Raw genomic sequence first — 17,055 nt, 5'->3', positions numbered from 1 at the left:
CTAAAGTACTTCTGTTAAGTCTCAAGAGTAATAATCACTTTAGCAATTAAATGAAATGTTACGTGGGGCACATTTCTTCTAGGCTTCCTAAATTTTAGTTTTATACTTTACTTTTTTAAAAAATTAAAATTTTATTGCATATACATTTTAAAATTTCTTAAACCAATTAGAAGTGTCTTCATTTTTCTTTTGATACAAAAAAGATCTAAAGTTACATAGTTTGGAGCAACTTTTAAAAGTCCTTTCAAAGACAGTTTATGTGGACAGCATATAGCTCAAGTTGGTGTGTTTTCTACAGGAAAGTATACAAATACATGTTGTTGTTCAGTCGCCAAGTCATGTCTAACTCTCTGTAACCCCGTGAGCTGCGTAGCATTTCTAAGTTTTACCTTGATGTGACCTTCAGTAATATAAAAAAGCAAACTGCGTGATCAACAGAGAAAACTGATTTTCTTTTTAGGATAACGAAGATTTTGATCGCTCTGGATGGCCCAAACTGGCGGGAGAAGCTGCCGCCCATTCCTGCTGTGCCTGCCTCCGCACAAGTGCGGGCTTGGCGGCCTGCGGTAGAGACGCCCCCAGACCAAGTGGGAGATTCCTGTTGCCATCCCCAGCCAGGCATGCCAGGTAGGGGAAGCCTGCATTCATTTCTTCTGAGGGTTACTGTGAGCTGTGCGTATTATTTTCTCAGTAGAGCGGGAGGATAAGTGCGTGATATCAGGCGTCAGACCTGGGTTTAAGTTCAAGACCCTGCTCTCCCTCTGTCTAACTGCATAGTCTTAAGGAGTTGCTGCCCACGTCCAGGGTCTTCATGTATATGAAAGGGGGAGGTGTGAGTAACTGTCTCACGGAGTTATGCTCAGGAATAAGAGGAGATATGCATACAGCATACTCAGCACAACGTGCTGCCTGTGTAAGCGTACAGTAACCTCTTCATAGAGTTGGACTGTAAAGAAAGCTGAGCGCCGAAGAATTGATGCTTTTGAACTGTGGTGTTGGGGAAGACTCTTGAGAGTCCCTTGGACTGCAAGGAGATCCAGCCAGTCCATCCTAAAGGAAATCAGTCCTGAATGTTCATTGGAAGGACTGATGTTGAAGCTGACACTCCAATACTTTGGCCACCTGATGCAAAGAAATGACTCATTTGAAAAGACTCTGATGCTGGGAAAGATTGAAGGCAGTAGGAGAAGGGGACAACAGAGGATGAGATGGTTGGATGGCATCACCGACTCAATGGACATGAGTTTGAGTCAGCTCTGGAAGTTGGTGATGGACAGGGAGGCCTGGCGTGCTGCGCCCATGGGGTCAAAAAGAGTTGGACACGACTGAGTGACTGAACTGAACTGACTGAACCTCTTCATAAAGGTTTGTTATTGTTTAATCGCTCAGTTGTTTCTGACTCTTTGCAACCCCATGGACTATAGCTCCGGCTCCTCTGTCCGTGGGATTTCCCAGGTAAGAATACTGGAGTGGGTTGCCACTTCTTGCTCCAGGGGATCTTCTCGATCCAAGCATTGAACCTGCATCTCCTGCATTGCAGGCGAATTCTTTACCACTGAGCCACCAGGGACGCTCCTAATAAAGGTTGAGTCAGCATTATTATTAGTAATAAGAAAATGAATTAAGTAGCCATGTAGTTCTCATCATACCATGAATGTGGTGGCAAGGCTAGTGTCATGAAATTGATGTTTTTAAAAGAGTAAAGCCTTATAACATGTATCTTAGCAGTACCTCCTTCTCCCTTTCATCATAGTTGTTTAGGTCCACAACTATATCCCCACAGTGCCCATCTCAGCACTTTGTGTAGAGTGTGTAGTCAGTGTGACTTCATGCTTGCCTTCTGCCTGAAAGCCAGCTGAGGCTGTTTCTACTGCCTGCTTAGGGAGCCATGGGTGTCTTTGTTGGGCTTCATCTTGCAAAGCCCCTGAGGTTCCTGAACTGACATGTCCCGAAGGCTGGTGTTAGACCCTCACTCTTTTCCTTGCCTAGAAAGAAGAGGCAGGGAACTTCTACCAAGGCTTTTAAATGGGCAGCAGTTCTGGGGAAAGTGTGGGAATCTCTAGTTTCTAGAGTCTGTAATCAGTGGGGACTGGCACAAAGTATTTGGTCAGTAAAGGGTAGCTCTTCATTATTAATAATGTGCAAAAACTAACCATGCTGTAGATATGTGCTAGCAAGTCATGAGCACAAGAATAATCAGTTCTTTCTGTTCATATTTATTAGTGAGACTGGATTCCACGTTCCTAAAAACAGTATGAGAAGAAAAGCTTGAGGAAAAATTTTCAGCAAATTAGAGGGAAAAAATCCTCTGTAATAATCTGTTTTAGAGCTTATATAGATGCCAAGATTTATGGCGAGTGTCATTTGGCTGCATAGTGTGAGATCTTTTGAAACATGAAACATTAGGCAGAAATATTCTGTGATTTGAAATAAAAGATGAAAAGTTAATATCCTTGCCATTTGTGTGGAGGGACAAATAAGGTTATCATTTATATTCTGAGTTTATACTATAAATTCAGTGCATCTATCAGGATCTTTAGATCATAGAATTTAAAGATATATTTTAAAAATTAAGTTATGGATTTTCATTTTATATCTAGATACTCTATAAAGTTAATACACAGATTTAAAACTTAAAATTTTAATATTTTATGTATGGTAGACAACCTTGGTTGCAAGTCACAGAAAATCTGTTGGCTTATAACTGTAAGGAGATAGTTTTGGCTCAAAGTAACTGAAAGAACCTGGGCAGGCTCCAGAATCAGGTACAATTTGTCAGGGCTCAGGGTATGGCCAGAAGCAGAGAACTGTAGCAGTTTTAGACTTAATGACTACACAGATCAGTGTCCAAAGAGAGAGAGAGACACTACTGCTTTTGGTGGTATTAATTTAAGGATGAGGAAATACGTTGCCCTAAAGACCTAGCTTTTTTTGGCCTGTTGTTCTGTAGGCTAAACTGTCTTGGTATTTATTCTAATGAGTCATATGCTTATTCCTGAGCCACTCCCTGTGATGAAGAAATGCCTTGATTGGCTTAGACCCAAGTTCTGATTGGTGGGGTCAGCTTCCCCTGGACACGTGGGCTGAGTAGGAGAGGAGTGAGAGCTGCGTGAATATCGAGGTACCCTTAGGAAGAAGGGAATGGATCCTGAGTGGAGGGTCATGCTCACGGCAAGATAATAGGCAACAGTAATAGCTGGGACTCTGATTGCCGGTAACAGAAAACCCGACCATGAGTGTCTTAAGCAGAAAAGGTTGTTTATTGGCTCCCCTCTTGTGGAAAAGTCCACAGATAGGATAGCTGCCCGGGCGGCTGGATTCAGGGCTAAGAGGTTATGCTTGAGCTCTCTGTCTTAGCATCTCTCTTGCTCTGTTGACCCCATTCTCAGACAGATTCTCCCCTTGTATTGCACAATGACAAAATAGCCCCTCCTTTTATCCTCGTGTTCCACAGGGAAAAGCAAGAATTACCTTAGCAGAAGCTGCCACAGAAATCTTATTGTCACTCATTGGCTCTCATAGGTCCTTCCCTGACCAATTAGCCGACTGTGGCCAAGGGAGTATAATGTGCTGGTTAGTAAAGCACAGATTATTACCCCAAAAGGTAGGGCTGGGGTGGGGTTTGCTTTGCTGAAACCGCAGGAGCAGAGAGGGGAGGAGGTGTGGTTTCTCCAAGGAAACTTGGACTATTGGGAGAGGTCTAATTCAGGCTTTAGTGGGTTTGTTCGTTCATTTTTCACAACACAGTTACCGTTTCCAGCAGAGAGAAGGCATACCAATATGGATAAAATGATACAATCGCTTGTATTCTATTTTCTAATTTGAAAAAACTGTGTTGTCATTGTGTAATCAAATTTTTACTTGTAGCCAATTTATCTTTTTAATTCACATATAAAATTTTGTTCCATTTAGACTTTAGCTCTGTGTGGTTTGTGGTCACTTAGTTTACAGTATACTTAAAGTTTTGTAGAGGTGCTTGTATGAATAATTCCACTTTTTTGTGTGTCCCATAGATGAAAAAGTATTTAAAACCCTTAAAGAAGAAGGAAATCAATGTGTAAAAGACAAAAACTATAAAGATGCCCTTAGTAAATACAGTGAATGCTTGAAGATTAACAACAAGGAATGTGCCATTTATACAAACAGGCAAGTTCTCTGCCACTTGCTCTATTTCTTATGTTGATATCTTTGATGAAAAAATTATAGACTGATTAATTGCCAGCTTTTCCCCATGACTGAGAATTTGGTATATACAGTAAATTGTTTTAAGTGAGTGTTCTTTTTTTAAAAAAAGAAGTGAGGCCATAGGAGAGATTGAAAGCCTGAGGTGTCTTGGTGTCTTGTTGCTGGGAGGGCTGACACAGGCTGTGTTAGGGTTCCTGCTCAGCCATTGCTGGCTTGGCGGTGCTGCCCCTCCCTCCCTGGTGTGAGGCCTCCCTGCTCCTCCCTGGTGTGAGGCCTCCCTGCCCCCCCCCCCCACCTGCCTCCCTGGTGTGAGGCCTCCCTGCTCCTCCCTGGTGTGAGGCCTCCCTGCTCCTCCCTGGTGTGAGGCCTCCCTGCCCCCCCCCACCTGCCTCCCTGGTGTGAGGCCTCCCTGCCCTTCCCTCCCTGGTGTGAGGTCTCCCTGCCCCCCCACCTGCCTCCCTGGTGTGAGGCCTCCCTGCCCTTCTCTCCCTGGTGTGAGGCCTCCCTGCCCTTCCCTCCCTGGTGTGAGGTCTCCCTGCCCCCCCACCTGCCTCCCTGGTGTGAGGCCTCCCTGCCCTTCCCTCCCTGGTGTGAGGTCTCCCTGCCCCCCCACCTGCCTCCCTGGTGTGAGGCCTCCCTGCTCTTCTCTCCCTGGTGTGAGGCCTCCCTGCCCCTCCCTCCCTGCCTCCCTGGTGTGAGGCCTCCCTGCCCTTCCCTCCCTGGTGTGAGGTCTCCCTGCTCCTCCCTGTGTGAGGCAGCTGGTGTGAGGCCTCAGCCTCCACAGTGGGACCGGGAATCAGCTGTCTTGCAGGCTAGTGTCTCCAGTGTCCCTTTCCTCTTGAAGTACTGAGGGCAGGGTCCGCGTCTTCTGGAGGGCAGTCGGGATGAGCTGACTGTTCCAGAACGCTGCTCCCATTATGGTGAAAAAGGTAGTTACCTGGAATACAGCGATTGGGGATTTTTTAGGGAGTAGAGAGTCTTCAGGGACAAGGACGATTAAGGTATGGGTTCTGAAGAATAGTGACTTGGCATGGGTTTTTGTAGCTGTTTCAGAAAATATTTTAAACTTAAGTGTTCACTGTTTTGTTTTGGCACATGTTTTCCTCTTTTTGGCAACCTTCTTTTGTGAAAAGTTCTCTTACTAAACCAGCATTTTTCTGCCCTTCTCCTGTTCGGCCTCTGTGGTCTTGGACATCAGTGGCCTCTTAATTTTCCCCAGAGACTGCCTCCCCTCTCGTGCAGACTGCTCATGTGCCTGGCACTCCCCTGTTCCCTCTCTAAGGCTTTTCTTTTCTTCTTTTTTTAGGCTTTTCTTTCCCTGCTGTTCTTGGGCTTCTAAAGGTGTAGATCCCTTTTTTGCTCTAATAGCCGCTGGCCCATTTCATCTTCTCCCCAGCTCCATTTACCTCCTTCCAGTTCTGAGCCCGACATCTCTGTGGACATGAGTTTGAGCAAGCTCTGGGAGTCGGTGATGGACAGACAAGCCTGGCGAGCTGCAGTCTGCGGGGTCACAAAGAGTCAGACACGACTGAGCGACTGAACTGACTGATCTGTCTCTGAGCCCTGGACCTGAGCGCCGCAGCCCTGCCTTCTGCGGTCATGATGGGTTCTCACCCTTGACCCACGCCTCCCTTGTCAGTCCATGCAGTGCAGGTGTCCTGACTTCTAAACTCTTCTAGGACTTCTAAACTCCTTGCCGTCCCCACTCCCTATCAGTCCCGCTCTGGCTGTCACCAACTCCCCCTCACCGTCTGCCGTACCCTCCCAGGTGTTCCCTGCACAGCCTCGTCCCTTCCGATTCTCCACTTGGCAGCTAGAGTGACCTTCCCCAAACACAGTGAATGGGTCCGCCTCTGTTTAAAAACCCATCATGCATACTAAGTCGCTTCAGACCGCATGGACTGTAGCCCGCCAGGCTCCTCTGTCCATGGGATTCACCAGGCAATAATATTGGAGTGGGTGGCCATGCCCTCCTCCGGGGGATCTTCCTGACCCAGGGATCGAGCCTGTGTCTCTCACGTCTCCTGCATTGTCAGGTGGATTCTTTACCACTAGCACCACCTGGGAAAACCTTAAAAACCCATCACCAGACTCCATAAAGTGCTGGATAAAGCTCAGCCTCCTTCCAGGCCCTTCCTATCTGGCCTCCCCCTCCCCAAACCCCCCCCCCGCCCCATACTCCCGCCATAGCGCCGGAGCACCATGTTCTCTGTTACTGTCGAACTCTGCGCGCGCTGTGTGCCCTCCCTCCACCTTAAGTCTCAGCCCGGTGCCTTCCCATTGGATAATACTCGCTGCACACATACTCTGGGCTTCAACTGAAATGTCCCTTCTTCTGGGAAGTCTTCCCTGACTATCCCTTCACTTCAGCTTCACCAGTCTGAAGAGACTCTCAGCTCTGTGTTTCCAGAGCATCCTTTACAGATTTCACTGGATTTGCTGCTTTTAACAGACTGTCTCTTCCCCTAGACTGCAGCCTCCTTGAGGGCCTGGACTGTTTTGATTGCAGTGGTATCCCCAGGGTCCCTAATTGCAAGTATTGCTAGAAAATGCCATCACTGGAGAAAAAAAAAAAATGTTAGGTTTCAATTGCAGCAGCTGTGGTATCGAAACAGACTTACTTAGTTATTTTCTGATTTCTATTAGCTGCCCAGATTTATGGATATGTTGTTTTTACCTTTCATAATGCTGAGTTCCATTTCATTACACCAGAGCCCTCTGTTACTTGAAGCTGGGCCAGTTTGAAGAGGCAAAGCAGGACTGTGACCAGGCCCTTCAGATGGATCACGGGAATGTGAAAGCTTGCTATAGACGAGCCCTTGCTCACAAAGGGCTCAAGGTGAGGAAATCTTCGTTTTCATATGTCACGGTCATCTTTGAACAAATCACGTGCTTTCGATGAACATAAATTGTGGGCTTGAGGAATGGGCATGGCAGTATCCTGTTTAAGCCTGGTTCTGTAGTCACCAATCCTGAAATCTAGGAAGATGCCGCAGATTTCTAAGATTCCTTCCAGCTCAAAAATGATGATTTATTTCCTGATTTTCTGAGGAGTGTCGTTAGAATAGGTCCACTTTAAGGGACAGGAAGGTTTGCTGAGTTACTGAAGGCCATCGGCAATGCCGCTGGATTCCTCGGGCAGAGGGCTGGGGTTGTCTGTGGCGGGGTGGGGAGGAAGGAACGGGACAGAAGAGGTGTTCACCCGTGGACACTGGCAGAGACGCAGCAGAGGCGGAAGTTCATGTGATTTGAGCCTTAAACTGGCAAGTGGTCCCTATGAGGCCATAGGACAGCATTCTTCTCCAAGAAAACCATGCCATTATTTTCAAAGAAGGTTTATATAATTACACTTTTCTTGATGCTGCTGCTTCTGTGTGGAAAACTCAAGTGAACATTTTCATTTGTAGAAAATAACACAAAACTCAGAACATTCTGGGAAATGGCATTTCCTGCAATGGTATTTTTAAAGAATCTGATTAAAGTTTAATACAGTGAAGTTCGCACATTGTAAGTGTACAGATCATTGACTTTTTTTTTCTTCTTTAAAGTTTTTTTTAATTGAGATATAATTGACATTTTATATTAGTATCAGATGTACAGCATAGTGATTTGATATTTGTATGTATTGTGAAATGATCAGATGATCACAGTATGTTTAGTTCACCATACCGCTGCTGCTAAGTCACTTCAGTCGTGTCCGACGCTGTGTGACCCCACAGACGGCAGCCCACCAGGCTCCCCCGTCCCTGGGATTCTCCAGGCAAGAACACTGGCGTGGGTTGCCATTTCCTTCTCTGAGTTCACCATACAGTTAACACATTTTTTTCTTGTGATGAGAACTTTCAAGATTTATTCTCTCGGAGACTCTCAAATGTACAATATGCTATTATTACCTCTTGTCATCATGCTGTACATCACATCTCCATGGCTTATTTTGTAACTGAAATTTCATACCTTCTGAACATCTTTGACCATTCTGCCCATCTTCTACTCCCCAACCCCCACCTTTCCTCTGCAACCACTATTTTTGTTCTATTTCTGTGAGTTCAGGTTTTTTTTCATTGTTGGGTTTACTTTTTTTTTTTTAGCCAGGTCTGGGGACTGGCTCAGAGGGTAAAGTGTCTGTCTGCAAGGTGAAAAACCTGGGTTCGATCCCTGGGGCAGGAAGATCCCCTGGAGAAGGAAATGGCAACCTACTCCAGTACTCTTGCCTGGAAAATCCCATGGACGGAGAAGCCTGCAGGCTACAAGCCCACGGGGTTGCGAAGAGTCAGACATGACTGAGCAACTTCATTTTTTTCTTTTTTTGGACTCCACATATAAGAGATCATATGGTAATTGTCTTTCTCTCTATGACCAATTTTACTTAGCGTGATGCCTTCAGAGTCCATCATGTTGTCACAAATGGCAAGACTTGCCTTTTTAATGGCTGAATAATATTCCTCTGTGTGGATATACCACATTCTCTTTATCCATTCATTCATCGATGGACACTTAGGCTGCTGTTGTGAATAATGCTGCAGTGAGCGTGGGAGTGTCCTTTTGAGTTAGAGTTTCCGCTTCCTTCGGATGAATCCTGGGGCCGTGTCCCGGGTTCTGTCTTGAGTGGCTGTGATGCGTGTGGTGCAGTGTGATGAGGGAGGGTGTACAGCAGGAGGGAGAGGTCTGCGGGCAGAGTGTTGACCTTACTGAGTTTGAGAGCGTTCTTTTAACTCCATAAAACCTAGGTTTTGTTGAAAGAGGGTGGTCATGTTTTTTGTGTCCTGTATCAGATGAGGATGTGTGCTTGTGTGCTCTGAGCACTCAGGCTTTTCTAGGGCCTAGATCCCCTCTGGTTGCAGTGGAGTGACACCCGTACTGAGGCAGGATGACCCGTCACGACCCCTCAGCCATGCTGCTGCCCTGCCTCCCCTCCCCGGCCCCTCCTTTTGTTATAAAGGATACAGATGAACAGCCAATCGAAGAGGTGCAGAGGGCAAGGTCCAGAAGTGTCCCACGTGTAGGAGCTTCTGTCCTGGTGAAAGTGGGCCGTGTCCCCCTCCGGCGCGTGGCTGCCCCATTCGCCAGCCCAGCAGCTCCACGGCGGCCCTGTACGCCCAGTGTGTTTGCTCTATTCCCAGTGCTCAGGCCACCTGACCACCACCACCATGCGCCCCCCCCCCCCCCGCCCCGCCCCGCCCCGCCCCTGCCCCGCCCCGCCCCGCCCCGCCCCGCCCCTGCCCCGCTTCTCTTTTGTTTGTTAACAACATACTCATTTGTAAACCTGGAAGATCTCCTGGTTGGGGTGGGGGGGCAGGCGGTGTGGCACCATGAATTAAAAGAGGCTTCTTGAAAGTTTACTCAGTTGTTTTTGAACTTAATGGATTGGGTCCATGAGGCAGTCATGATCTGTGTGACTCATGAGCTTCTATATCATTATTCCAAACTCTTAGAGCAGGTTTATCCCATACTGGCTGCCTCACTGTTTGAAAGACTGGAATTTTATACTTCCTTGGAATGAATTCTGGAAATTGCATTATGATGCAGAAAGAGAATCCCAACTTTTAGTGATCCTACCCTGGTAGAGTGTGAGACTGGCAGCTTGTTTTTCTGGTTCGATCTCTCGTAGCTTTATCTATGTCCCCTGTGGTTTGAGTTATGTGCCAAGTGAATTTGAGTATCTTCAAAGGCTGTTTATAAAATGCATCAGAACTCACACCTGGACTGGCTTCCTCTGTCTGACTGGTAAGGAGGTAGCCTATGGGCCCACAGGGAGCAGGGCCTTGCCTGTGCTTCTGAGCTAAACTCTGCTTTCTCAGATTATTTTGTTTTCTAGCTGGCTTTAATTTGTGTGTGTGTGTGTGTGCCAGGTTTGACAACTACAGAGCTTTCCTTTTTTTTTTCTCTATATAGTTTATTTTTGGCTGCACGGGGTCTTCATTGCTGTATGCTGGCTTTCTCTAGTTGTGGAAAGCGGGGCTCCTCCCTAGTTGTGGTGCGTTGGTTTCTCACTCCTGTGGCTTCTCCTGTTGCAGAGCACAGACTCTAGGGCACGCGGGCTCGGTGATCGGCAGGCACACAGGCTCAGTTGCCTCATGGCATGTGGGATCTTCCCGGACCAGGGATCAAACCCACGTCCGTTGCATTGGCAGGCGGATTCTTAACCGCTGGGCCACCAGGGAAGTACAGGGCTTTTCTTCCTGTTCAGGTGCTCTTCATAAGGAAAGGTAACTGAGCATCTTGGTTTCAGTTACAGTTTGTTTGCTCTCTCAAGTGCCACGCGTGTGCTGGGCTGTGGGAGCACAGAGTGGTGAGGCATGTAGCCTGCCCTCGGGAACTGACAGCCATCGGGGACGCCAGCAGGCCCAAAGCGTCGAAGACAGTAACATCAACTAAAGTAATTGTTGTTATTGTAGTTTAAGCACATTTATTAATAGTAAATGTTGTCACAGACATATGTGATTGATCTTTTTTTTCCAGGCCTACTAAGGTCATTAGCATCTCTTCCTGTCCTCCTTTTTTGCAGGAGCCACTTTGCTCTGTGTGGGAGCTCTGCCCTCCACTCCAGGGGCTGGCTTCCCTTCCAGTCTCTGCTCTGACAAGCAGTATCAAAGGAGACGCCTGCCCTTGTTAGCGTCCATCTCAACCCTTGTTTTTCTTACTTGCATAAATGACAGTGCACGCACACTTACTTTATTTATTCGTCTATACCCTCATCTTATTATTGCTTTCCCTCATAAGACGTGAGCTTCCATGAGGGCCCAGGCCCCGCTGCCTGCTCCCCCTCCATGTCCCAGCCCACAGCACACGGAGCACTGGTGACCCGTCTGCTCTGACGCTGTGTTGACCCGGCGGCCGGGCCCCTCCTCTGCACCCCCCACCCCGTTGCCGTCCAGCCCTTCCTGCTCTCGGGCCCTCTCTCTACACTGCCTGCCTCTGTTTATCATTTATCGAAGTGTATTTCTTGCTTTCTTAGTTTTTCTTCTAACCAAACAGATTGGTTCTTTAGGCACGAACTGTCCTTGAACGGATGGAAAAAGAGTCATGTCCACGCCTCGGTGGTGACCCTCCATTTCCAAGGCTCCATTTTCAGGCCTCTCCCTTGAGCTCCACAACCATCCTCCACAACCCGCCTTCTGCTCATTGCTGCCTCGATCATCTCACAGATCGTCTTTCTGTGCCTCGGTTTCCTCATCTTTAAATGGGGACAGTAAAAGTTAGTATTTAGAGGGCGGTTGTGGGAATAAAATGCGGAGAAGGAAGACTAGTCCCCGCTCCGCCTCCCCCGCTGCCCCAGCCCCTTGCCTTTCCACATGGTTCCCTCCCTGCCTGAACACCCGGGATGGAGACACAGGGCCACTGGTTTTCTTGAAGCAGGTTCTGACTGCTCTGGTGACACGTTGGTGTGTGCAGATTGGTTGTCAATAGTACTGATGTACTATATAGTTCGTAAATAATTCACCTTTTTTAAACAATAAGTTAGAGCGGTTTAAGGCTCTCCCTTTAAGCACATCGCTCTTGCTCTGGTATATTGCTGGGTGGAGTGGGAAGGGCTGTGTCCTTACAGCTAGTCCCCCAGGAATGTCACATAACCACTAACTCATTTTACCTGTGCTTCGTGTCCAGCGCATGCTATTATTATATGTCACGAATACTTGAGAGGTTACACATCATTGGAATTCTTCGCCCCCTCACAGAATTAATTTTGGCTTAATCAGAACATGAGTCTGGTCTATAATTCTAGAATATGGCCTCTCACCAGCGGGCTGATTTTGTGGTGTCCTTCTCTGCCACCAGATTCTGCGCAGTGTTTGGTTAAACACAACACTTTTCATTCCCTTCTACCTCTCCAAGGTATTGCCTGACTCTTTATGGAAGAAAAAATGTTGACTCTAGCCTGTCTGGACAGCTTACAACTCCAAGGGTGTCATGGAATAGGATATTATGGTAACAACTAAGATTTGTCCAGCTCTTTGTAGGTGTTAAGCCACTCACATTTTATTAATTCATTTATTACTTGGCATAACTCTGTGAAAACTAGAATGAAGACTCTTTTGTTATTTCTATTTTAAAGATGAGAAAACTGAAGCCCAGAAAGGTGATGTGGGATCTAGCTCAAGTTTTTGCTGCTAGTAGGTGCTGATATGAGGCTGTTGCTTCTTTCATTTATTCATTTAGCAGACAGTGCCTGTGTGTCAGGGACAGTGAAAGCTGTGGTAATACAGGATTTAACTTCTGACTCCAGGTTCTGTGCTCACTCTTCTGTGTTATGTGTGTGTGTGCGCGCTCAGTGGCTCAGTCGTGTCCGACTCTTTGTGACCCTGTGGACTGTAGCCCACCAGGCTCCTCTGTCCATGGGATTCTCCAGGCAAGAACACTGGAGTAGGTTACCATGCCCTCCTCCAGGGAATCTTGCTGACCCAGGGATCAAACTTGAGTCTCCTGAATTGGCAGGTGAATCCTTTATCACTGAGCCACCTGGGAAGCCCCTTTTGTGTTATGGATTATAGTATCTTAGCCCAAGACTTAGCTCATAGGCCTGACTTCTTTCACTAATGGGAACCTACTGCACACGCTCTGTGTACTTATCTCACCAATCTCCCATTCAGGCTCATCTGTGCCCCTTGTCCTTTTATTTATGAGAATTGTTTTCTCTGCCCTCCTGCTTTCAGAATTATCAGAAAAGTTTAAACGATCTCAATAAAGTTCTCCTACTAGACCCAAGTATTGTTGAGGCAAAAATGGAACTGGAAGAGGTTACCAGAATCCTTAATATTAAGGATAATACAGCATCATTCAACAAAGAAAAGGAGAGAAGGAAAATTGAGATTCAAGAGGTACGTGTATTTGATTATCTCTGAAAGTACTCTTTTGGAGATTCTATACTCATGGGATTCTGAGGTCATATTCCTATGAATTTTAAAAATTCTGTATTTTTATCCTAGTATTCAGTGAAGACATTTTAACAGATTATAATGACAAAATTTTTCTTTTGTTGTGATAACTGGCTATTGCATTTCCACCTTGGATTTAAGAACCTGTTGGGTGTCTGCATTCTTTCTTTCTGTGCTCCCTTCCCTCCATGCCACCTGGCCTGTGGCTTTATTGCTTCCACTCCAGGTTGCCCTGTGAGCCTGTGACCACTGAGCTTTGCTTCCTGGTTGACCTGAAGAACCCTAGAGGACTGATTCAGTTTCAGCGTCCTGCACACCACACCCAGAGAAGTTCCTGATCAGTTCAGACCTTTCTTAGTATTTGTAAACAAGATCAGCCTCATCAGGGGTCCTGGCCCACCTAGAACCAAACCTGCCTTTGTGATTTCAGACAATCCAGTGCCTTGTGTTGTAGCCTTTAGTGAAGAATGTCAGCTCGTGGATCCCTATGTATTCATGAATGCTCATATCAACCTACCTATCATCTAACATTTCCACTAAGAGTAGGAGGCTAATATGTGAAAGAAGCGAGGGAGTTTTTTCCCCACTAAGGAGGGAAGAAAAAAACTGTTTTTAAGAGAACTGAAAAATGTAAGTTCAAGTCCATATCAAATAAAAGGAAATAAGTAAATATAAAATCTGTCATGAAGAGATACAAAGTTGTTATAGGTCTTCTTTTACACAGCAGCTTTTACTCATGGAAAATTATAAAAATTTCATGGTCATATTCTCAATGTCAAAAAAAATGTTAAACCTTAAAAAAAGAATACTTTTATGAATGGATGCTTAGACTTTAAAACGTCTCTTCCTAAAAAATAAGTAGATTTTATGATTTATTGCAAGTTATATATTTTTCACTCAGAACTTGAAATGCAGCCCATGGTGTTTTTCAGTTCCTTCCTGTTTTAATGAAAGTAACCTGGGAGGGTGTGCAGGCACTGCTGTCTGGGTCCTGGTGTAATTCTTCTCCTCCTGCAGGTGAGTGAAGGCCGTCAGGAAGAGCCTGAGGGGACCTCAAAGGAGGTCCCCATGGACAGCCTTGCTTCTGAGAAGGGGGACACCAGCAACGGGCCACAGGAGCTCTATGAGAAACTGCTGATCTCCAAGCCTAACAATGCCTACGAATTTGGTCAGGTTATAAACGCCATCAGCACGAGGAAAGATCAAGGAGCCTGTGCACACCTGCTAGCCATCACTGAACCGAAAGATTTGCCAGTGTTGTTGAGTAACAAACTTGAAGGGGACACATTCCTCCTCCTCCTCCAGTCTCTGAAAAGTCATCTTATTGATAAAGATCCCTCCTTGGTGTATCAGCATCTTTTATATCTGAGCAAAGCAGAAAGGTTTAAGGTAAGTGGCAAAAATATCTCATTCGTGGAGATAGATTCTTTTAGGGTTTTTTATAACTTCAAAATGTTCATTTGTAAGCTGATATAATTTTTTCCCTTATTGCAGATGATGTTGACACTAATTAGCAAAGGCCAAAAGGAACAGATTAAGCAGCTCTTTGATGACCTCTCAGATGCACCAAACAAACATTTTACTTTAGAAGATGTACAGGCCCTCAAAAGGCACTATGATCTTTAAATCAAGATAATGGTTAGATTTCTTCCATGTATGTATGTGTTCCGGTAATGCCAGTGAGATGGTATTGTAATAGAGTTGCATGGATAAAACCTGGCTTAGAAAAGATCCCTTGGTCTGGACTATAAAATATTTTACTTATTTTTATACACAGAACACATATATTCTACAATCTGCTTTTTATTAGTTGTAAATATTTTCTTATGTACCAGAGCTAACATCTTTATATTTAATAATAAGTATATTTGGAACTTGTTAAGATGCATTTTAATTTATACTATACATTTTCTCTTAATGACTTGTTAAAATTTTGAGTTAAATTCTACTTCTTTGGGCTATGAAGCAGTCCTCTTAAGTTTGATAGACATGTCATTTCTTTATAGTTCATTTTTAAAAGTGAAAATCATTAACAGTGATTATTACATCACCTTTATTTCCTGCTAAGATCTATATAAATCCCATTTTATATTACTTGTGGATGACAGGCCTCTAAGATGAAACACAACATTTAAGTCTATAATATGAAATGATTATTAAATAAACTGTGGCTATTTAGCGCTATAAGAGGAAACTATTTTTTTCTAATATGGAAGTATTGCCTACTAATTAAGAACAGAAATTGCCAAAAATTCTATTACTAGATTTTTAAAGGCTGGTTTCCCTTATGTGTTGTTTATATAAGCAATAACAGAACCACCACTGTATAAAATCAACCAAGCCTGCATTTCTATTTGAATTGTCACTCACACATTTCCCCCAAACATTTTAAATTACTTCTCCCTCTTTTGTCCCCTCCTCCTTTAAGCATGATCATATTTATTCCCTTAGTGCAAAAGGGAAAATGAAGAACTCTTTATACTGAGAGCTCGCTTGTTACTTGGGTCAAAGTAAAGGTATTTCTGACAATAAAACTCTCAGGCCTCTCTCAGTGTGCTGTCGTAAAGGTATTTCTTACAGTAAAACTCTCCAGCCTCTCTCAGTGTGCTGTCGTAAAGGTGTTTCTTACAGTAAACCTCTCCGGCCTCTCTCAGTGTGCTGTCGTAAAGGTGTTTCTTACAGTGTGCTGTCGTAAAGGTGTTTCTGACGGTAAACCTCTCCAGCCTCTCTCAGTGTGCTGTCGTTTATTCCTGTGGTCTTGGGTCGGTTCTCTTTTTTCTGGAGCATTCTCTTGTTCTTCAGAAGAGCAGATGAAAGAAGACTATCGCATTCATTATTGCCATATGCATTATTATTTTATCTAATATTTAATAATTAAAGAATATTTAAAGTGTTGTGGGGAAATGGTTTCAAACGGCCATTTTTCCTTAAAATATTTATGTATTTATTTCCGGCTGTGCTGGGTCTTCGTTGCTGCGCGGACTTTCCTCCAGTCGAGGTGCGCAGGCTTCGCCTGGCGTGGCTTCTCTTGCTGTGCAGCAGGGGCTGTGGGGCGTGTGGGCTTCAGTAGTTGTGGCTCCCAGGCTCTAGAACGTCGGCTCAGTACTTTTGGCGCATGGGCTTGGTTGCTCCTTGGCACGTGGGATCTTCCCAGACCAGGGATGCAATCCACGTCTGACGCATTGGGCCGGCAGATCTTTACCACTGAGCCACCAGGAAAGCCCCTGCCCCCCTCAATTTTTCTTTTAAACTATTCTTTCTTAAGTTCATAAATGAAAATCTACTGTGATGGGTATTTAACTCTAGTCTTCAAGCAAAAAAAAAAAAAAGTTTTCTCCTTTTGAATAATAGTTTTTTTGTATAAGCAAATGAGGGAGTGTGTTAGTAACTGTATAGTAGAAACATAAAAAGGAAACAGGTACATACCGAGTACTAGCTGCAGGGGACAGCCTCCCCCGTGGAGGCGTGGGAAGCAGTGGGCCGTCCCAACTGTTGGGGTCACGCCTGGAGACACTTGTTTCTCCGCAGCAGCACCAGCAGTCCGGAGGCGGGACTTCCATGACGGAAGGAAGGGAAGAGGAGGTAAAGGAAGCAGGCAAGAATATCAAGGGCATGGAAGGAGCACGGTTCCCAGACTGCTTCAGGACTTCAGCAGGAAGTCTGCCCTCGAGTCTCCGGGAGTACCCCACTCAGGGTTCTCTCCACTGGGTCTGTGGGCATCCCCAAGTGCTAACCTCACACCCCCTCCCATTCTGTGTCATGCCCCTGAGTGTGCAGGCAGTGAGAGCAAGCCCAGTAGTTGGAGGATTCACAGAAGAGTGGACCAGGGTGTGCAGCTAAGAGAGAAATTGCAGTTGGAGATGTATATAACACTACCTTCCAGAAAACAAGAGAGAGATTTCCAGCACCCACTCTGGTGAGCTCTAGGAACAAGAAGAAACATCAGAATTCCTCCATAAGGCCGAATAAGAAGAGTGGAGGAGGTCCACCCATTCAG

General features: G+C 45.5%; 1 protein-coding gene across 1 annotated transcript in view; it reads left to right on the top strand.

Annotated features, from left to right (window-relative positions):
- The window catches only part of SPAG1 (sperm associated antigen 1), an 84,073-nt gene extending 68,558 nt beyond the window's left edge, over positions 1 to 15,515 (top strand). Inside the window, exons 13-18 of the mRNA XM_068983818.1 lie at positions 461 to 627; positions 4,014 to 4,146; positions 6,898 to 7,024; positions 12,837 to 13,001; positions 14,076 to 14,447; positions 14,553 to 15,515. Of these exons, the coding sequence (XP_068839919.1) occupies positions 461 to 627; positions 4,014 to 4,146; positions 6,898 to 7,024; positions 12,837 to 13,001; positions 14,076 to 14,447; positions 14,553 to 14,684 (1,096 nt within the window). The 3' untranslated portion in view covers positions 14,685 to 15,515. The remainder of the gene's footprint in view (positions 1 to 460; positions 628 to 4,013; positions 4,147 to 6,897; positions 7,025 to 12,836; positions 13,002 to 14,075; positions 14,448 to 14,552) is intronic.
- Positions 15,516 to 17,055: the final 1,540 nt, after the last annotated feature.

Source organism: Capricornis sumatraensis, chromosome 11, assembly GCF_032405125.1.
Source record: "Capricornis sumatraensis isolate serow.1 chromosome 11, serow.2, whole genome shotgun sequence".
NCBI classification, from domain to species: Eukaryota; Metazoa; Chordata; class Mammalia; order Artiodactyla; family Bovidae; genus Capricornis; species Capricornis sumatraensis.
The sequence above is the reverse complement of the archived record's forward strand: the minus strand, read 5'-3'. Positions and strand labels throughout refer to the sequence as shown.